Source organism: Polyodon spathula, chromosome 15 (genome assembly GCF_017654505.1).
Source record: "Polyodon spathula isolate WHYD16114869_AA chromosome 15, ASM1765450v1, whole genome shotgun sequence".
In the NCBI taxonomy this organism is placed as follows: Eukaryota; Metazoa; Chordata; class Actinopteri; order Acipenseriformes; family Polyodontidae; genus Polyodon; species Polyodon spathula.
The window spans coordinates 14,313,014-14,335,915 of record NC_054548.1 but is presented as its reverse complement, the minus strand read 5'-3'; the positions used below and the strand labels follow the sequence as shown (position 1 = coordinate 14,335,915).

General features: G+C 37.2%; 2 protein-coding genes across 2 annotated transcripts in view; one reads left to right on the top strand and one right to left on the bottom strand.

Moving 5' to 3' along the window:
• Positions 1-1,926: 1,926 nt before the first annotated feature.
• On the bottom strand, positions 1,927-7,554 carry LOC121327475 (dynein light chain Tctex-type 1-like). Its single transcript, XM_041271546.1, has 5 exons — positions 7,436-7,554; positions 6,622-6,663; positions 6,374-6,497; positions 6,088-6,165; positions 1,927-3,231 (listed from the first exon to the last, which is right to left on the bottom strand). Exons 1-5 carry the CDS (start codon positions 7,460-7,462, stop codon positions 3,155-3,157), a joined length of 348 nt encoding a protein of 115 aa, XP_041127480.1. The 5' UTR covers positions 7,463-7,554; the 3' UTR covers positions 1,927-3,154.
• A 2,059-nt stretch (positions 7,555-9,613) lies between these two features.
• LOC121327872 (synaptotagmin-like protein 5) overlaps positions 9,614-22,902 on the top strand; it is a 73,587-nt gene continuing 60,298 nt past the window's right edge. The window contains exon 1 of the mRNA XM_041272165.1: positions 9,614-9,763. The gene's annotated coding sequence lies outside the window, so the exon portion shown is untranslated. The remainder of the gene's footprint in view (positions 9,764-22,902) is intronic.

Here is a 22,902-nt window from a genome sequence, read left to right as displayed (position 1 = left end):
GATAATTTGGCAAAAAAATAGCAAATATGTTAAATGATTACTTTTCACAAGTTTTTACAAAGGAAGATACTGACAACATGCCCCACATGTCATCCAGTTCCTATCCAGTTTTAAATAACTTTAGCATAACTGAGGCAGAAGTGTTAAAGGGACTAGGAGCTCTTAAAATAAACAAATCCCCTGGGCCGGATGAGATCCTCCCAGTAGTACTCAAAGAAATGAAAGAAGTAATTTACAAACCGCTAACCAAGATCATGCAGCAGTCTCTTGACACAGGGGTGGTACCGACAGACTGGAAAATTGCAAACGTAATACCGATCCACAAAAAGGGAAACAAAACTGAACCAGGTAACTACAGACCAGTAAGCCTGACTTCTATTATATGCAAACTTATGGAAACTATAATAAGATCCAAAATGGAAAATTACCTATATGGTAACAGGGTACTGGGAGACAGTCAACATGGTTTTAGGAAAGGGAGATCGTGCCTAACTAACTTGCTTGATTTTTTTGAGGATGCAACATCGATAATGGATAATTGCAAAGCATATGACATGGTTTATTTAGATTTCCAGAAAGCTTTTGACAAAGTCCCGCACAAAAGATTAATTCTCAAACTGAACGCAGTTGGGATTCAAGGAAACACATGTACATGGATTAGGGAGTGGTTAACATGTAGAAAACAGAAAGTACTGATTAGAGGAAAAACCTCAGAATGGAGTGTGGTAACCAGCGGTGTACCACAGGGATCAGTATTAGGTCCTCTGCTATTCCTAATCTACATTAATGATTTAGATTCTGGTATAGTAAGCAAACTTGTTAAATTTGCAGACGACACAAAAGTAGGAGGAGTGGCAAACACTGTTGCAGCAGCAAAGGTCATTCAAAATGATCTAGACAAGATTCAGAACTGGGCAGACACATGGCAAATGACATTTAATAGAGAAAAGTGTAAGGTACTGCACGCAGGAAATAAAAATGTACATTATAAATATCATATGGGAGATATTGAAATTGGAGAAGGAATCTATGAAAAAGACCTAGGAGTTTTTTTGTTGACTCAGAAATGTCTTCATCTAGACAATGTGGGGAAGCTATAAAAAAGGCTAACAAGATGCTCGGATACATTGTGAAAAGTGTTGAATTTAAATCAAGGGAAGTAATGTTAAAACTGTACAATGCACTAGTAAGACCTCATCTTGAATATTGTGTTCAGTTCTGGTCACCTCGCTATAAAAAAGATATTGCTGCTCTAGAAAGAGTGCAAAGAAGAGCGACCAGAATTATTCCAGGCTTAAAAGGCATGTCATATGCAGACAGGCTAAAAGAATTGAATCTGTTCAGTCTTGAACAAAGAAGACTACGTGGCGACCTAATTCAAGCATTCAAAATTCTAAAAGGTATTGACAGTGTCGACCCAAGGGACTTTTTCAGCCTGAAAAAAGAAACAAGGACCAGGGGTCACAAATGGAGTTTAGAAAAAGGGGCATTCAGAACAGAAAATAGGAGACACTTTTTTACACAGAGAATTGTGAGGGTCTGGAATCAACTCCCCAGTAATGTTGTTGAAGCTGACACCCTGGGATCCTTCAAGAAGCTGCTTGATGAGATTTTGGGATCAATAAGCTACTAACAACCAAACGAGCAAGATGGGCCGAATGGCCTCCTCTCGTTTGTAAACTTTCTTATGTTCTTATGTTCTAATACTGAGATAAAATAAATAAATAAAAAAATAAAAAAATTTAAAAAAAATCGGTGCACAGAAATATATTTATATATATTTTATAACTTTACTATCAGACGTGCAAGACGTTGCTGAACAACATGCTTTAGTAAATTAAATTACTTTATTGTAATGTGCCAATATATGGAACCATTTGGAAACTGCTGTGTTTTATTAAAATATTTTTTTAAACTATTTTGTAGCCTATTTGATATGTTTTATACACACGGTACATTTAAATCAACGTGGGTTTTATTTCGCAGGGAGATTCAGGTCACTAATCACAATAATTTTTCCCTCATAACTTTCAGATCAGGTGACACAGGTTGAAATGTCATTAAAGAAAACAGAGGTGCAGCTCTCCTTTCTTGTAAAGAAAGTAAATGGTTCTGTATTTTGACATTTCTATTGTGGTTGGGAGGCGGCTAGTGGTAAATTGTGTACATTTCAAACTGAAATCTTATTCAGGGATATATTTCCGTTCGGTAATAAAAAAACTATTAACTAAAAGGCTCAGAACTATAGATTATGCGCGTCCCTTGTTTGTAAGTAGCTGCCAGTCTGTTTTTCATTCAACAGTTTCCTTCAATTTTCTTGACAGTTTTTGATGATTCAGTATGCGGCCGAACCTTTTGAGATGAATTCGGTATTTGACCAAATCCCAAAAACTTTGACTTGGTGCATCCTTAATTTTACTGAAAATTAACAGCAATATCTAAACAGAACGAACAGGGCTGTGAAATCTGAAAACTGACCACACAATTTAACAATGTTATCCTTTGTCATGAAGGGGTATTTGAATTTGCTGTTTCAGGATCTTAATAATAATGCTTTAACAATTAAATAAGACATTTTTGTATAGAAAATGGTAATAATAAAATGACTAGCTTTAGTTTTGTTATTGTACACTACTATCAACTGGCTGATACCATGGAAGTCACCCAGCACCACTTGAGACACACACAAGCCTCCCAAAAAACAAACAAACAAAAAAAAAGAGTTTGGGTTTCTATGCTGAACTTTTAAGACAAGACATTATAAGAAGGAATACCTGGCAAAAACCAGCTAACCTGGAACAAAAGGGCCCGTGTTATTGCTTTCATCACAGAATATCAATAAATAATTTTTTAAAAAATGGGAAAACAGTAATTTAGTAGCTTGGGATTCCAGAACAGTGCATACCTGTGTGTTCATTAACAAATCCTTATCAAAAAGCCCCTTAGCTGTGACATTCAACCCTTCCATCGATTATCTCCTATTCAAATACCCCTCACTGTAGCTTGGGTGCATGGTTCTAGAAGAGTACATACCTGTGTGTTTATTAACAACTAATTCTTGTGTTATTATACTCATTTTATGTCAAAAACAACATTAGATTGTCAAGGATTTGGTGTCTCTGTGTGTGTGTGTTCATGTCCAGCTTTCAAACAGCTACAGGGTGACAGCAACTGCAAAAACAGAGACGACGCAATACATGGTCCGATTCTCCCATCTTACTGTGCAGTTTCCTGTGGAAAACATAAACAAATAGGTTTTCAAATTATTCCTGCTTACAGAGCACAGTATGAATACTTATTTGGTTTTTAACAACTCAGGATTGTTATTTCCTTGCGTAGGCTGTCTTATTGATGTATCTAAAACAAAACAACAATACCTTTGTCCATTTAATAGATATTTGTGTGCGTAAGCTGCATGCACATGCACAGCCCTACTGTTTTTTTTCTTGTTTGTATGTTTGTTTCTATAAACGCTTGTGAAGTTTATGTCTGTTGAACGCCTTTTAGTATTGATCTGAACTTTTGAACATAGTAATGGGAATGCAGAGTTACAGATTATTAATTTTTTCACTGCCATCACAAGATCTTAGACATAGGTCAGTTAGACCGCTCCTCAATCTAATCTAATCCTAAATACAACCTCACCATCATCACCTTTGTCATGGAGGCATGCTCTGAGCAGCTAAAAGAAATTCTCAGTAAAATCTGCATTGACCCTGGCTACTGCTAACAGTGATTTTTTGTAAAATAAAACTACTACAATGAGACAGACTGCAAAGGAAAGCAACAGTTAGTAACAAATGTTCTTTAAAACAAATAAACCAACAAGTATCATGTTCTGTATCTCCTTAATAGTAAACACAAGATGATGTTGATACATTTCTTCATATAATATATTTAGTGTTCCGCATCTTCGGTTTTTATCTTTAAAAAAAACTTAACGGGAATTTTTCGGAGTTTATTTTACATGTATTAAAATAGGGATAAGATCAGTAAAAAAGTGTTTAATTGAAACATCAGTAGAAATCAGAGAAAAATAATCTCAGTAGACAAAATTTAGGTGTGGATTATGATGTGTAGTAGTTCTGGTTTCTGATTAACACTAGAAGAGCCAAGCCAGTCATTTGACCGTTTTGGGTTTTAAAATTTAAATTACTCTGCGTTCCGGAATGTAATGCGCATGGCCGTTCTTGACTTTCCCTTAATATATGTAGATACTGACGGCATTTGAGCTGCATATTCAAGAAATTGATGATTATAAACATGTTTACCTAGAAGTGCCAAAACCGGTCATTTTAACCAGTTATTTGAATACATATTTATTGATCAAATATAACCTATAATCCTGCCTGTCCTTTCCAATACAATCACATCACATTCTTTGAGTGTTTGAAAAACACGCCTCTGTGAGTCATAGGTAACCCCCTGTGTATAGCATTGCAGGTTCATTCTCAGCTCTATGCACAAAACAGTGGCGATCAGAACCGATGGCAAAAAGAAGCCTATGACAGTAGAATACTACAATGCCAAAAAGTTCAGTGTGGATGTGCTGGACCAGATGGCATGACAGTATTCTGTCACAGGCGGATCTTGTCGGTGGCCTGTGGCTGTATTTTATAACATTTTGGACATGGCAGCCATCAATGTGTACGTTTTGTATAAGGAATGTACCTGGGAAAACTGCAACAGGAGGGACTTCATCTTGCAGTTAGCCATGGAGCTTTGGCAAGCACATATGCATCAGAAAAGGGCAGAGACATATGCCCCTTCTGGCAATGCTGCACCCACACGCAAGAGGAAACAGTGCCAGGTTGCAAAATGCAACGAAAACAAAACTTTGGATGCCTGCGCCAGTTGTGGAAGGGCAGTCTGCGGTAAATGCTCAGGGAAAGTGGAGAGGCGTGTAGTGTGTGGACTGTACAGGTTAGAAGGCTGCCACGTATGTAGACTAAATAAATATGTTATGTAAATAATATGTTGTATTATAGTTATTTATGTTTTGAAGTAGTGCATTGTATACTATTTTCGAAAAAAAAGACCCTCTGATTTTATTTTTACAAATAAAATAAAATGTTTATATACAATTTTGTATGTACAGAGACCCATTGCAAAACAGTTATTTATGTTTCATTTAAGTTTTTCTTGTTTTGTACCACTCCTTTTGAATAATAAAATGTTTTGTTTTCCATTTAAATATGGTTTTTCTGCCTCATCTGACCCACCTGCTATTTTTGCTTTTTGTATACTTAAAAAAAATAATTTTCTTTTCACTATTGAGAAACTGATTTACATTTTCTCCCCATTACTCATCCACTAAAAATATTATATTTTCGTTTAAGTACTTCAATTTAGTCTTTGATCAAGCTAGTAGTTACTATGCTCAAAAATTGCCACAATAATCAGACTCTGATTGGCCAACAGAATCCGGTGAATGCGTTTGTTTGTGTCGCGAATGAACGTTATTTAATCTGCTGTATACTAGGATGCAATGGGGGGCTGCATTTTAATCAATGAAACAATCTTTTAATCAAAATATTGTGCATTTCCTAGAAAATAGTACCGGGAAGATATTGAACAGTATACAAAAATCAGGTACAAATCAGTAAAAAAACGACATTCAGTTAAAAAAAAAAAAAAAAAAAACTGGAAATGCAGAACACTAGAGCTATTGTTTATCATGGGATATAATTGTGAAGAAAAAAACGACTGCTAAATTAAACATGTAAACTTGGACAAGGAGTTATTTCAGCAACACCTACTTATTTTTTTTTTTTTTTTTTACACAAGGATAGTCAAAGAAATAATAAGATTTACACATTAAATTCCCTGCCACACAGAATTTACATCCCCTATCCCTTTGGACCCCTTTGAATGCAATTAGCACCTTAAAGCTCTTCATAATATGATCTCCAGACGCTCCTGCTGGACAGAATACAGATGAATAGCTGCAAGCATCTCTGAAGCCAGACTTGGCCTACTCCTAGCTCCCCAAGCAATGCTATTCTCTGAACAGGCACTGAAGCAGGGTTAATGGAAAGACTGTCTCCACAAAGTCAATTCCAATCTGAATCAGTAACAATGTCTTACCATCCGTAGCAGTGTCCCAGTAACAGGAATTGGCTGTGTGTAGACCAGCTCCACTCTTCTGCATTACAGCGCAGTTTACTGCAATTCACACAATATTGCTGATTATAACTGAGATAAATATAGAATTCCGCAAATGACAAACAATCTTAAAACATGTACAATAATGCATTCTAATTTTTTGGTTAAACCTGAAGGTATTTCAGCAGAACATAGAGGTGCAACTTGTAATAGAGCAGTTAGTGGAAAGTGTTCTGTTGATTAACACTAAGTCCCTCAAGGTACTCACCAATGTATTTAAAAGGTTTCCCTTGTTTAACAAGCTGAGTTAGAGAGTGTTCCACAATACTGGCTGTCCACTGGTTCACTTTGTTTTGATTGTAGTCCACCCCACCAATGATACTTTCAATGCACTGAGAATAAGATGAAGTCTCAATTTACACAGAATATGTTTCATGGTCAGAAGAATTGAGAAGGTTTGCAAATATTAGTCTGTACAGCAAGATACACACACCAAATCAAAAACACTGTACATACCTCTTTGACGTAGTTGCTGGCCTCATCTGCATTAAAGGAAACCTTGGGATATGAATAAAATAACATTTTAGACTTTGCAGACAACAATCTACAGGTTTTTTTATTTTTATTTTTTAACTGTCCTATGTAACATGTCACATACTTTCATTACAAAAGTCATGCGCACTTTACAAATCCGAAATTGCATCTATTTTGTACAGCAGGTTTGCTCGATTATTTAGTAAATGCTAATCTATTTGATCAGGAAAGGGGTTTAAATTCTTCATTTCTAATAGTCTCTTTGAGACAATCAAAGCCCTTTCTTGTTAAATACTGACTTAATGTAACAGACATACAAAAAATGCGATAACTGTTTTACTGGTCTATCTAACCAAGAACACTGAGTAGAGGGTTGAATAAACTTAGATCAGTAACTTCTTCAACCATTGTCTAACAACTAGTATTAAACGGTTGAGCATAGAAGTATAACTAAACCAGTCTGAGTTAATGTTAGTTTAACACCACTAACGCAACAGCATCAGACGGATCTCCACAGCCACACCCATACGATGCAGCCTGCAACATATAATCAAAATCAGGCAGGTATGCAGCTGATTTTTTTTTCTGACTACTGTTTCTAACTAATTTATATAAATTTGTAAACACAACACTTCAGACGTGTTAATAAAAATTAAACCGCGAATATTTCTTTATGTTTTTCTTTTCAGAGGACACGCTAACACGTTTACTACATTTAATTAAGGTATCCCCCGCAACTACTAAATATTGCGTGATACAACAGTACTTTTTAGTTTCTAGAAAAGTAGAGTAATACCTCATCGTTAGGTTGGTAGTCCTCCATTATTGGAAACACGTAATATTTTATATGCAATCCCTTCACTCCGACACTTCTTTTATACAGCAGTGTAGTTGTCACTCGTGAACTGTTTGACTAGCAACTGTAAAGCAAGAGGATACATCACGTCACACTAGGATAGATGTCCTGCTGTGTCGCCGTCTAGTGTTAGGGTGACTATATTACAGTGGCTGTTGGGAAAGGTTGAAGGAAGAAGAACGTGTATGTTGTTACGTCACTATACAGTTAATATAACCCAGTACTGAGTGCATTTTGGTCGTTCAAAAACACACAATGAAACCTCGAAGTCGAGAAATAGTATCAATAAGTACATTAAATCATTTTAGACTTTCTTACACTGATTTGCCATGTAATAGAGATATTATATTTTGTGCATGTACGTTACAGTGTTACAGTGTAAACACAGTGTACTCACATAGATGGGTCTAGATAGAAAACCAAGCATTAAAATAGTGTTGACATTACTTCATTTGAACGCCAGGGGGAACCAAACCAAAACATTTGCACGCTAAACTAAAAGAAAAAATGCTCTGCTGCTGTAATCTGGTAATTACTCTGTAAATGCGGTAATTCAGAGTTTAATGGATACAGTTGAAAAACAATGCTACGTTCTCTAAAGCGCATACTGTTTAATCATCCATTCACTGAATGCTACCATAGAACAGGGACATAAAACTGTGCTATTATTATTATTATTATTATTATTATTATTATTATTATTATTATTATTATTATTATTAAATTCGCTATGAAACACTAAAGACAGTAAACTGTGAGGGTGAGATTCTCAAAGACATTTACTCCAAACTGTCATTATAATTTATTTTACCCGGAGTATACATGGTGATAAGGATAGGATTTGAGTAGGGGTAACACTTGGCTTTATGTTCCATAGGTCCAAAGAGGAAGCAACTGTCTATTCATGGAAGCCATGGTAATCTGTAAGGAAGGGGTTCCAAATGGTGGAACGAAAGCAACAAATGTCCCACCACCTGCAGGTAACTTAATGTCAGAAGAGACTGCGTGAGTTCACTGAAGTACCCTAACAATGAGAGTGCAGTGTGTCCTCGTTTAATATTGCAATACCGAGGACGGTGCATTAGTAAAGAGTCTTTACATAGTACAGCAGGGGTGTCCAGAGCTAGCTCTTCTATTCCTAGTATTCCAATACTGTTCTAAATTGTTTAATTGAACCAATTAAACCTCCATCCAAACCCCGAAGTGTTTAATTTGATAATTGCATGTTAAACGTACAGTGGAGTCCTTCCAGGACTGTGATTAGATATCGCTTTAGTACAATTACATGTACTAACAACATGTCTTAGCAGTCAATTAAACACATTCGTAAATAATCACACAGCGAAGTCACTATGGAGCACAATAACAATTGTGCTACTCTTAAGAGTCTTTGAGTACTGTACCTCTGTTGTGTTGGGATTAATATAATGTGATTTGCTAAATCAATTCTTCCCTTCCTGTTGGATTAATGGACGATTTTACCATGTGACGGTGTACATTTTTAAGAGATTGTAATGTGTTTTGTTTTTAGTTTGACTTTATTTTAGTACCTGAACAAAAGCTACGGCGGTTTATTTAAGTGATAGGATTGCCTGCCTATATTTAATATTCATTTTTACTGAGGAAACAGATCGTAGGCCAGGATTTGAGTGCTGTGTAGGATCTTCAGAAGACTTCTTAAATTGCCATTGTGGTCTGCGGGTAAACGAATGCAAATCGAAATAGAGTAATTGATGACAGTGATGAATGCCTCGTAAAACCCAACTGCTGCTACTATTGAAAGAAGCAGAAACTCACACACGGCTGCAGTCTTCTATCCAATACATCTGTGAGATAGGCTGGGACGTTAAAACCATTATCACCCACAGGTAACTAACTCCATCAATGGCTCTACACTGATTCATTAGAATTCTTCTATGAACAATTGGCAGGCCCTGTCCTGTTAAACAAGTCTGGGGTTCTTTTTAAAGAAAGCGATCTGCTTAGAAATGCTCAGCAGCTGCAGACTGTCCGCTCTGCAAGATCGGTGCGCTGAACATAAGGGGGGGGGGGGGTCTAACAAGACACGCCCCTAGAAGAAACTGCCTGCAAGAGGTAGTGCAGCATTCAGAGCGATAGGGCTGAATAAGAAGCGTGGATATAAAAAATATCGGGATCGTACTATCAACAGCAGGGCAGACAACCGACAGCTGTCATCCTTTTAACTCACTATACTGCAAGAAGTCAGCCTCGATCAGACCGCTGGGTGCGTTTTGATTAAACACGCAGGTAAGATTATATATGGTATTCTTGCTGGCTGCATAAGCAAATGGACTGCACACTACTGTCCCGGGTCTGCTGGTTCCAGCACTGACACGTCAGTGTAGTGGTCTGTGAATAAGGGTAATTATACGGTAGGGTAGTTATTCATGTGTTTTTGGAATTGTTTTAAACCAAGACTTTTAACTGACAGAACAGTGAGAGTGATCGTCTGTGATGTCATGCTTTCGTTTTTATGTTAGTCGGCACTCTACTCTCGGGGCCAAGTAAACGCAAAGTAGAAGATGAGCTTCATTTTGTGCGCACAACAGTGAGACGAGCGGTGGTACGATGATGGCTGTTTTTGTAGTTTGATAGTTAATAGGTGTTTGAAACTAAAGTTACTACACCACATCCAGTAGTCACAACTGCATCGCAAAATGTACAGCACGCGTGTATTTTTATAAACAGTTTTTGCTGCTGTTAAGCTGTATTCCGTTTCTTTAGTTTTTACTGCAGGTAGGTTGACAGTTTTCAATGTTGTCACCCGGAATTATTTCAGAATTGTTTTAAGGTGTTTTTATTTGTCCTTTATAATATAAACTGTTAAACAAACAAAGAATAAAACTGTTGCATCTTTGTTCGAGTTTTCCTCTTAATGAACAACAGAAGTTTGTGACTTAATTGGTAAATAATGCGTACAGTATTCCAGTCTCGGGTGTAAATGCATCTTCATTTCATTTGTTGTTAGACTATACTGAAGCAGACTACTGTTTTGTTTTACAATATACGTACAATATACGTATATATTGTGCTCTTGATAGTTCTAGCAGTTGAACTGGCAAGCCAGAAGAATAGTATATCATGGTAGGCTAATCATACATACCTGAGACAAACCTGCGGAGTAACGCTGTAGTAAATCTGTGCAATTTCTGAGCGACTATCCTGTCTGTGTGTGTTTTTTTTTGTTTTGTTTGTTTTTGTTTGTTTTACACACACATAATTTCTGAGCCTGAAAAGCCCGTTTGTGACGGTCAGAATTATTTTACAGCCACCGCATGGCAAATTTCGCCATCCAACCCCATAATAAATATTAACAAACGTTATTAATATATGTTTAAAACTACGGCTCTATTGGTTGTCTGTCGGTAAAAAGACAAAAAAATGAGTCAAAATGTATTCAGATTTGGTTCGGGTTTTTCAATGTTACTAATGGCTACCGCAAAATATGCAACGTTTATATTCACGCACGCATAGCCTATATGTGGTTTAATTAAAATTATATATGGTAACCCATATTTTACTGTAAAGTTTATGTATTTAATCACACGCAGATCAATGTAATGCAAAGCATTATTCAAATGCTGGGGGTACAGTATAATGTACAGCTCAGTGGTAAACAGTACACCAATGTACCGTATAGCTGGAAATTTTGGCTGGTATTACATTTGCAGATTTGTACCTTAGTAGATTTTGATGGTTTTTGAATTGGCATTTATCACTTAGCAGGTTCACAAAGAAAAGTCAGTTTTGTATTTCTACTTTTAATTTAAAAAAAAAAAAAAAAAACATTCAAATACATGTTTACTTAATGAAATGTGTCTGCTAAAACAGTATCTAATTGCCAGTAACAAGTTATAGCATCTACAATGTCACTACACGAACTTGGAAAACAACAAAGTAGGCCTTCTAAAAATGAGTTCCAATATTTATCGTTCTTGTATGGCTTATATATCAGTAATTGGAAAGGATTAGTAGCTGCAGTACACTTTAACGATAGGCATTTGCTAACTCTCAGGTTTAAAACTTAGCTATGGTTCACTGCAGTGGAATGATCACAGCATCGTGTAATAATTGTAGGATATTAACCCTATTGCACAGGTTTTAACAACAAAGCCGAAACTGAAACGCTTTAAATTTCAAACTGGTTAATAGACGAGCAAGCACTGGCAAAATCAGCTTCTTTTATATGGCGCAGAACTTATTTATTTTAACCTAATGTTTAGGGACTTTGCGATACCTGGTGGATAGTAGGATCTACACATATCGACAATAACAATCTAAAGCAAATTCGCACCATTTTTACAGATTTTCTAACAAGTCTGACATAAACAATTTTGGTTGCTACTAAATTAACCCCTTGTAAAAATAAATAAATAAATAAACACAACACAAAACTGCTTAACCTAAAAAAGAACAGTCCTGCAGGTACCACAGTAGCAGGCGCAGTTTACACTTCCTCAGAGTTCCTGTTAGCATCAGCAATTCCAGAAAATTTTTGAAAGCAAATTGGCTTCATCAGTCGCTGCCATTCTCATATTCACTTTGACACACGACACATTCTTTCCCTTGTCCAGTGCGCGCTTCTTTAACCTATGCTGCACACCACCAGTCTGTCAGAGGGCGGGATCGCACACTACATGCCACACTCTGATTGGTGGAAGTATTACTGGCGATCAAAATCGACAATAAAGCCAAAATTAATTCCATTCCAAAATGTCCCGTTATACGGTATGTCAAAGAAAATATTAAAGGAAGGTTGGTGTTTCTTATGGGTTTCACTTAAAACCGGATATTAGGGCATCCAGGTTTGTTAATTCCTACCACCCGGACACATTTGCCAATTCCCGGAAGGTGTCAACCCTAAGGTACTCTAATTATTTTTTATTTAGCTCAGCAGCTGTCGCCATGTTGTGTCATCAGAACTACTAACTTGCATTAGACCATTTTAAATGATGTCCATTTGCCCTGCTGTCGATTTAGCAAAGCCCCATATTCCCTGCAATTAGGATATGGTGGAGGCACCTGTTCTTTTCTTTTAGATATGGCCTACCTCTTGAGAACAGTCAATGCAGTTATGATGAAACTTGGTTCTGCAGTTCCCTTACCACAAGTTCATGAGGGTATTGTATAGGGTATTTTCAGCACCACTCCAGATATTATGAGATATTGGACATCATACAAGTTGCTCCACATATACGACAGGTAGATAGCAGATCATTAGCAAGTTTTCATCACAACAGGGCAAGCAGTTCTCTGGATACTGTATATCCAAAAATTAGGAGTCCATCCTGCAACCAAGGCAGCCAGTGTTACTGTATATTTTCAAAGCATGAGCTGTCCTTTTAAATAGAAATCGACTGCAGAATCCTAGCAATATTTGCTTTGTTGATTCTTTTGCTGATTCGTCTGAATTCAGAAAGCAATGTGCAGAGTTTACGTGCTGAACTCAGCCAGGAATCTATGTATCCGGTTAAAACCACAAACTGCTTTACGTGCAGGATACATAGATGATCACGATACCAACAGGGCCTGATCTCAGATGTGTAACCTTCTGTTATGGGGGTCTTGTCTGAGTTACCCCGAATCAGGACAATCTCTAAGAAAAATGAGTGTGTTTTCAAGGTCTGTCCTCTGCAAAGGTGACAAACGAGTCACTTTAGCCTCAGAGGATATTGCGTCAAGTAATTCAGCAGTACAGGCGAGAGAGGACTTGATGTTAGTGTGGCTCATCGGTTATAAGATAAAGGGGGAAAGCTGGTTTGGCTGAGAATCTGTCAGAAAATATTATTAATCTGCACAAGCGGATGCTTAGCATTTAATATCGGTCTGTGAATTTTTCATCTTGATATCAGAGTATCCGTATTTATACCCCTGCCTTGGGAACTACAGTATACTGGTTTCTTTGTTAAGACCCCTGTTCTTATTACTTATTGACACATCATGTTAAGCAGCAACGTGTTTCTGCAATAATCTCTACAATGACATGCTTTCCTGGCTTAAAACCCTCATTTGGTATTCAAAATCACCAGGCAAAAAAAAACCTAAAGCCAAAACATGAATATTGCACCCCAATCAACCCGACACTACAGTGCACATTAATTTCTAATGTACAATGGCCCACATGCATTAATGTGTTCTGTGACTGAAACTTTTTGTGACCAAAGAGTTCATTTAATAAGAAGAATTAATCCGCTGTGTGAATCTTCTGCAATACAGCTGCTGGTTTGCTTTTTATTGGAAGCGAACACATTATTGGAGATTGTGGAATACTGATAGTTTAGTCCCCTGAGTTTTAGTTACATTTTATTCCAGATGAGTTATTGTAATATGATCCCTGGAACAGCTCCAATACCTGAAGGGGTCATGGGTCATGGGGAGCCACGTCCTGTTCATATTATAGTTCGGATCCAAGCTAGCGTGAGCACTCCCCAAAAAAGTGTTAACCAGTTCAGAAAAAAAACTAGCGAAAGTTAATTAGAAAAAGTGTATGCATGCCATTAATATTAGTCCTTAACTGGCGCATAGCTGAGGATGCTACAGAGATGCTTGTTCAGTTTCATACAGTAGTATGAAGGAATGGCCTATACTGTACCAACACGACAGAACCAAGAATGAACCAATTGACTCAAAAAATTTGGCAAAGTAGTCATTCCTGCAAGGTAGCACCCCATGACCCCAAACAAGAATGAACTAGAATAAACCCCCCATAATTCCTCATCTATTTTCTGGCAATGTGATATAATAAAGCTGTTGGGCTGTGTTCTGTGTGTTGTGCTGCTGTAACAACATCTCTCTGAATTCATTGCATCCTCTGGGTGATATTACCCTTAACAGATGTTCTTCTATATGAGCATGAAGCACTTATGAGAGCCATTTAACCTTATAATAAGAAATAAAACTGCAAGCATTAGCTACAAGGCATCAGATTACATAATCTACTGTGACAAAGTGTACTCTCCCGATGCAGAAGTTATAAATATTATGAATCTTTACTGGTTTTTTTTTTTTTTTTTTTTTTATATTTTTTGTACTGGTGCATGATCAGGGTGCTTTAAAATAAAAAGCCCTTAAAAGCTATTTCCTGAAATGACTTACAACACCTCAGAAAACATCAAGAATTCAATATTTTCTCTAAAATTACTGGAAACAGAAAAAAATGCTGTATTTTATATACTGTATATTATGAAATGTAAATCCAGGTTACTTGATATCAAGTCCAAAAGAAACATTATCTTTTACTCAAACACCTTGTTGGCCTTGTACACTATCATGACACATAAAATTCAGTTGTTAAAGGCTGGCCTTGCCACCTGACTGCCTTCTATAGGTCAACCTTCAGCAAACGAAGTTGAGAAACATTTGACTTAAAGACAAAACTTTGCCAACAGGGATAACAACAGAATTTGAAAAATGAGTTTTACAGATCTTTAAAGGTCTGCAGCAGTTTATATTGCATGAATAAATTGGAGGGTCAAATAGACATTTTGTTGTCCAGATGTACTTTCAAGTAGAGGTCGGCACAGGTACCTGAAAACCTGGGTACCTGCTGGGTTTTAAATGACACGACCCGACCTGACCTGGGTCTCTTTTTACTACCCGGGTATCAATTATCAATTTGAGAATTTAAAGAAAATGTAGAAAATGTGACAATGCAGTTGTAAGCTTGGGTCTCTGACCGGCGTAATAAAGAATGTTAAAACAAACTTGCATGAAGCCTTTTCATAACTGACAGGATGTCAAAGTTTTACAGAAAACAATAACACACAGCGGTGAGTACACCTTGATAATAAGACCTGCAGCAACTATTCTCATCAGGAACTAAATCAGAAAGATAACAACATCTTGTTGGGCTTATGTCAGTGACACCTCTGTGATCCATTAATAATAATAACCACGTGGCTTCCAATACAGAATGCTTCCTCTTTATTGCTTCTTACCAAAAAGATCCAATAAGTAGCCTTTATTTAAAAATAGAAAGAAAATGCATACACACTCCAAAACGCTTAAGGTGCAACATACACAACTAAATCAGTATGAGAAAACTGTTACTCACACACAACTGAAACATTTACCTATGTCGTTTTTGGGTTAAATAAAAAATATTTGTGGACCACATTAAGTAAGTGTGCCAGTGCTTACTCTTTTGAATGAAATGTTTCCTTGGCAGAGTTTGCAAATTCCGTTTTCTCCTGCTTTGGTAAATAAATTCTACACAGTGCTTTGCTTAGGTGACATGTTTTAAAACAATAACAACAGTGGAATATGGGCAATAGATGTCTCAAAGACTCCTGCAGCATGAAGCACATTTAACATTAATAACTGTGTTCAAACTGAGATGATGATGATGATTATTATGATGATTATTATTATTATTATTATTATTATTATTATGTTTCCATTGCTTAAAAAGGCTACACAAATCAACAGATTTGAAGGGACTAAATGCATATTTGTACTATATAATATTTAAATATGTATTTTTTTAATCATTACCCAAAAAAGACCCGAGTATCCGGGTAGTTTTCGTGCTGGGTACTCGGTTCTGGATTTTCTACCCTTGCCGACCTCTACTTCCAATGGTCTGAGAAAGATGAGTGTTCATAGAAAGATTTTTTTTTTTCTGTGGGCCCTTGCAGTACTTGGATGTTTTTTCTTCTTCAGGATGCCTCACAGGCCTCCTAGTTATAAGCACTGTTAAAGCATTTTAGGGTACCCGTTAATTTAACTGTATGAGGAGGCTGCACAAGTTTGTGGGTTGCAGTAGTTCTCTTGCTATTATCTATTGTTATAGAACCACTTCAATATATAGTATAATGTATGCATTAGCTGCTGTGCTGTCCATAGACATATCTTACATATCAATGGGTTATTCCTGGAAGCATTATTGTAAATGTACATGTAGGAAGCATAAATTACACAGCTTTAAAAGAACGAGACTGAAGTCCATCTTTAACAAGTGGAAGATGCAGATCAGGTCGCCCTCCCAACTGAGCAGCCAGGCAAGCAGGAAACTAGTTCGGGATGTCACTCTGAAGCCAACAGTGACCTTGAGAGATCTGAAAAGTTCTCTGTCTGATATGGGAGGCAATATTCACACAGCAGCAATAAGCCTGTCCCAACACAAAGTTGGCCTGTATGGACGGGTGGCAAGAAAGAAGCTATTACTCAAAAAGCCTAATCTTAAAGCATGTATGGAGTTTGCGAAAAAGCATGTAGATGATACTGCAGATATGTGGAAAAAGGTTTTGTTGTCAGACGAGAAAATGTAACTTTTCGGTCTGAATTCCAAGCGTTGTGTCTGGTGTAAGCCCAACACTGCACATCACTCAGTCAACACCATCCCAACTGTCAAGCATGGTGGTGGCAGCATCATGTTATGGGGATGCTTCTCTTCAGCAGGGACTGGGAAGCTTGTCAGGATAGAGGGGAGAATGGATGGTGCAAAGTACAGGCAAATTCTTGAGGAAATCTTGTTTGAGTCAGCCAAGACTGAAACTGGGGAGGAAATTTACATTTCAGCAGGACAATGACCCGAAGCACAAAGCCAAAGCCACATTGGAGAGGTTGAACAAGAGGAGAATTAAAGTTCTCGAGTGGCCCAGTCAAAGTCCTGACTTGAATTCGAAAATTTATGGTGAGACTTGAAGATTGCAATCCATGGACCATCTCCAACAAACTTATCAGAACTGAAGCAATTTTCCCGTGAAGAATGGGCAAAGATTTCACCATCCTACTGTGCAAAGCTAGTAGATATTTATCCAAAAAGACTCAGTAATTGCTGCAAAAGGTGCTTCTACCAAGTACTGACTTAAGCAGCTGAATACTTATGCAACCAGTAAATTTAATTTTGTACATTTTCTTTGCAAGTTTTGCTGACATTTAACCTCCTCCTCGTATAACAGTGTTCAATTTAACCACTACAATTTGAATTAAAAAAATTGAAAAACTGTGCATACATTATTTGTAGTTCAACAAAATGTGAAAACTTTGCAGGGGGCGAATAATTCTGCAAACCAATTTATAACTTATTATAAGGAATATTGCTGATAGTGAGTGCATCATACACTTTTGCTGTTTGAACTGCTTTGAAAGTGAAGGCTCCCTGCTGGAATAATATAAAACAGAGGGACGGTTATTGTTTGAAACTACAGGAACAAACAGAGCATCCAGCCTTTGAAATGAGCTTTGTGGAGCTGCCAGGATTCCAGCTGCAAGTTACAACTGATAGATTCACAGGATGTTGAAAGCTGTTACGGGTTGCCACTATATTGTAATCCCCGAAGTCCTGTAAAAAGCAATGCAACAAATTAGGAATGTGTTTATAAAATGTGTGGGGTCCTCTGAGGACAGAAAATAAAATTAGAAAACACAGCTGTACAGTATGTCAGGAAATGGTATATCCTGAGGGTGCATGAAATATAAATTACACAGGGAATTACACAGGCTTTTGAATTATGAAATCAACGTGTAGCTCAAACTGGGGCTCTCGTCTTTTATTTATCTGGTCTGCTTGGGCTTCTGCTGGAATAATTTCTAACTGGAGACAGGGAAAATCCTCCGCACAAATTCATGCTCTGATTAACGGATTAGGGCCTCTGTCTTCCTTCGCATCACTGAGAAAATGTTACACATCCTAATCGTGTTCTCCCAATATTTCTAATTTAGATACACAGGAGTTTATATATATATATTGAAGTATTTTAAAGTCACAAGCCATCCTTTTTTTTTTTTAAATATATAAATTCACATCACTTTTTATATGTGACTGGAACAACACACAATCTTGCTGCTTTCAGTCCTACGAACCTTTTGTTAAATTTGTCATATTCCACGCTGCAGTGTCCCAAGGAAGTCCTCTTGTTTCTCTTGGGGGGGGGGGGGGGGGGGGGGGGGGGTACTGTATACATGCCCCATGCGCATTAATAATGAATTGCTGCATGCAGGGGATTTTGTTAGGATGCTGCTTATCTAATAACAGGTTTTATGTTCCACTACATTGGCACATGCTTGAAGTTAAAGTGCCAATTATGGTACACATGGTATACATGTATAGTACATCTTATTATAACGTGTGTGTGTTCCAAGGTATCTTATGTTTTGTATGTTCTGCTTATATATGTACATATACCCATGAAGAAATAACATTCTGTATGTGTCCTGGGACAGAACACTGATCCACTTCTTCATGTTTACTATCCTAAACTAAATCACTTAAATAAGAGATGGCAAGATATTTTAACATTTTTAACTGTTCGCTGTGATTCCAGTGTGCCTGGTATTTTTTAAGCACTTGAAAATAAACAGATATTTAGTTTTAAAACAACTTTTTCAAGAAGCCTGATTTGTGGGCTGTGATATAAAAGAAGATAAGCCGATAAACAACTCGGCTGTGAAACAACCAACCAACCACTCAGTTATTCATAAGCGCTGAGTGATGTTGTAAATCTAATCGTAACTTGAGAATTTCTGCACATTTATGTTTGAGTAATAATATATTTGATGGAATGGATTGTTGTTTCCGGTCTCAGGAAGCATGTTGATGTACAATGAAGGGAACTGCATTCCTCCCACTGAACACCTCTCCCACTCCATACCCCCCACCTCATTTCAAAGTTGGGAGACCAACAAAGATGGTAATAAAATGTATCTCTACTCCAGGGTATACTGCTGTACACGACAGTATATTGAAGGAATGCACTGAAAATAGAAAAGGGCCTCAGGGCCACACAGGTCCTGGTGCAAGTGAAATAGATAGGTCTTGTTGAAGGTTTCTGAGAGCTGGATCTCTAGAGCACATGCATCTTCAGAGTATTTAAAAAAAACAACAGGAGAGAGCTTTGCGAGGAGAACCCTGACAAAAACTAAATTGTGAATTAGCATATTCATGAACAACCTCAAAGCTATGGGGAATTGTGCGAAGGGAGATAAAGTGATGTGCCTTGAAATTAAATTATAAGAATTATAGAAAGACAGACTGAGTAACAGATATCAAGTAAACTCCTTCTGACATATGAAGCTACTTAATACTGTAAAGACTGAAAACCAATAGACAAGGTTGTGCTGCAAAGAGATTTTATCTTTTTTTTTCTTACTCCTCAACTACACAAACGTAAAAAGCAAATTCATAATGTATTATTAAGTACACAGAGATATTATATTATTCATGTTCCCTGGGCCTGATTATCTAGGGAGCATTTAACACTCAAGCACATAATTAAGCATTTTAAACTGGGCGGGGGGCGTTGTAGCAGGGTAGGCCAGGAAGCTGCAGTGTAAAGCGCTAAAGCGCACATTTAATAAACAAAACAATAAAAATACACAGATCTTATTTAATTAAAAAAAAACACCCACTCATCTACTCCTTTCCACAACCAGAGTCTTTACGCAGGTGGCCACTCCCCAATTAGTACCAATCTGCACTAACTGGAGAATGGCCACACTTATGGTTGCTGGCAGAGACATTAACCCTGCCACAGGCGTGACTAGCAAGTGAGGTTCATGCGTTATTTGAAATGAAGAAATACATTGCCACAGGATCAGCTCTTTAATCTGCAGCCAGCAACCTATGAAGTTGTTTAGCTCAAGCCAACACTTGAATATGTTATTCCCCTTGGTGGGCAGTGACTATTCATGATTTTAATAGCTTGAATACCATTTCTGTGTTCATCATTGAAATGTGAATAACTCATTCAAAATGCTTTACTTGATGTAACTGCAGTACATTGACAGACTAATTACAGACTTTGTGACAAGACCAATCGTCACATGACAGTGTTCGAATTTAGAAAGATATATATATACTGTAGATGGTATCACTTCACCCACATCAACAAATACAGTATGCTGTCACCCAGAAATCAGCCTTGCCATGCACGCAACAGTTACAGTATTCTGGATAGATGTACTATAAACAAAATATTAAATATGTGTGCTGTATTTACGCTTGTTATCTTTACAAATACAGCTACTCTCCCACTGGAGTTTCTGCTTGTTGCTGTAGGTTGCAAAAACATTAACTTACAGACCACTTCATGGTGATTTACGTTGTTTTGCAAGCATTTATTTGACATGTCATTGATTTTAAATACCATTTTTTATATAATGTTTTACCCAGACAGCTTACTGTACTAATATTTTTCATACATATATTTATTAGTAATTTTAGGTATTGATGCCAAATGTGTGAAGAGACATTAAGTCAGAAAACGTGTGTGACCATTAAATCTAGTATTTTATAATATAATCAATCTGTTACCAATGGCTGAATGGGAGTGATGGATTAATGTGGATACAAGCGTGGTGACTGGTCTCTACCCCAATCAGGGCTTTTCTCACCTTGAGCTGTCTTTGAAGATCAAACCCCAGCCACCATTCTGCACAGCGTTCCAGCCTGTATCCATCATGGAAATAACAAATGAAAGCAGTACGGGAACGTGCTGTACATCCACAGCATGGGAAGGATGAACACAACGGGATATTAAAGGTGCCCTCTTGACGTACGATTCATGAAATGCTTTTTTCTTTCTTTCACTCTCACAATGGTACACAGTATGTGGAGTCGGCTCCTCTCAAACAGTTGTTCTGAAAAGTGCTCGGCGTAGCTTAGTTGCCACTTTGTCCATATTCTATCATATTCTCTATCTACATTTGTACACATATGGATTAAAAAAAAAAGCAGACACTGCCCTGTCTCTAACAGAGTGAGTTAGAAAGAGGCAACCCTCAATCCTCTGACAGCTCTGTCTTGTATACCATTTCATCTACTGTTCTTTCATTCTTACTCTACATCACCCCCACCTTCCCCATTCCAAGTTATCATTGTGCTTTTGATAGAATGTGCTGAAATGCATTGTTGTTATGGTAACACTAGTGACTGGACGTGGGCAAAAATAGTTTTTGAACTATTTTATACAAGTTTTTTACAAGTTATTAAGTGTCAGTATCTGGAGCTATATACAGGAACCCTATCTACACCCCTATCAGCAGGCCAGAGTCAGAGGACCTCAGCTTGCGGGCAGGGACATAGTGGGTCAGCATGTTGAGGAGGTACTCGGGACCTGTGTGATGAAGGGCATTGTAGGTGAGCAGGAGAATTTTGAAAATAATCCTGAACTTTACAGGTAGCCAATGCAGCGTATCTGACTGTAGGGTCATACCGTAGATTCAGAGAGTACTTTCCAATGTAGAGCATTTGAGAAGGTACTCCTTTATAAAAGGTATTAGATTGAGCAATCTGCAAAGAGTCTGATTAAATTAACTGCATGTTCCGTTTGGCTTATCTTCCCTCTGTGCTCCATTGTCTTTAGGGACACCTGCTGGCTTTTGTCCAAGTTATCTTGTTGCCCTGGCAGTCCTTCAAAAATGGCCTTCATGTTCTGCTTTGATTTTGTAAAGGATTCTAACAAAAATGGCCAACTAGCTGTTATTCTTTGTATTATTATATAGGGACTTGTATCTTATTTGAGTGATTTGTCCCAAATCTATCACTTGAATGATTGTACTTTATCATGGTAATTTTGCAGATGGCATTATTGTGTCCAAGCCACTGAATCTGTAGGGCCTCTTTGCTCTAGTAAGTCTTTACACACAGTTTTATACAGTATATCTAAATAAAATTTTACAATTCTTGAATCTGTGTATTTGTAGAAGAACCTGTTAATCTGTCTATCTGTATATATAGTTGCATGTATATATGATGGGTTCAGGCCATGGGTTAGGCTGGGATTTTACCATGGAAATTTGTACCAAAAATCACAGAGCATTCAGGGTAAATTTATTTAGAATCAATGGAAATGATGTGTGAAGTCACAGGGACACAGATTCAGCGATGTCTTTTTAATACAATATACCTACATACAGAATAACATGAGTCTGTCTATAAAAGTAGAAAAAAGAAAAAAAAAGATCTAAATTAGTTTTTTCTTTATTAAGGTTTTCACAGCATGATGACCTGATCACTTAATTCAAGTCTTTGATCCTGTAATCAGCAAGCTTCACAGAGTACTGAACTACATACAAAAAATGTTAGTTGTATACAACATTTGGTGGGTTTTCTTCCCAGCGTTACAAGGGAAAACTCCACAGTCTCATTTTCTTTTTCACCAGCCCTGATGGTAACTCTAAAACGCGTGAATCCAAATAGATCACAGGAGATACCTATCTCACATGACAGACAGTAGATGCCTGAGTTACAAAAGGCTGATTGAATTACAATAGACAGCTTAGATTACAAGACGCTATATAGGGGCAGACTGGTCGACTGATCTAATCACAGTTCAAGACATCACCTGGCAGTCCTGACTGATAAATACAGATAATAAAATAGAATATTGTACTGTATAAGCAAAATGCAGTTTGTTTTCTATAGCAGTCAATTAGACCGGTCT

Bases quoted from the DNA above. Each gene is read 5' to 3' on its own strand.
- LOC121327475 (XM_041271546.1), bottom strand. From the start codon at position 7,462: ATGGAGGACTACCAACCTAACGATGAG. The intron at 6,498-6,621 runs GTATGTACAGTG...TCTTATTCTCAG, and splicing joins CCAGCAACTACGTCAAAGAG to TGCATTGAAAGTATCATTGG. The intron at 6,166-6,373 runs GTGAGTACCTTG...TGTGAATTGCAG, and splicing joins GAAACCTTTTAAATACATTG to TAAACTGCGCTGTAATGCAG.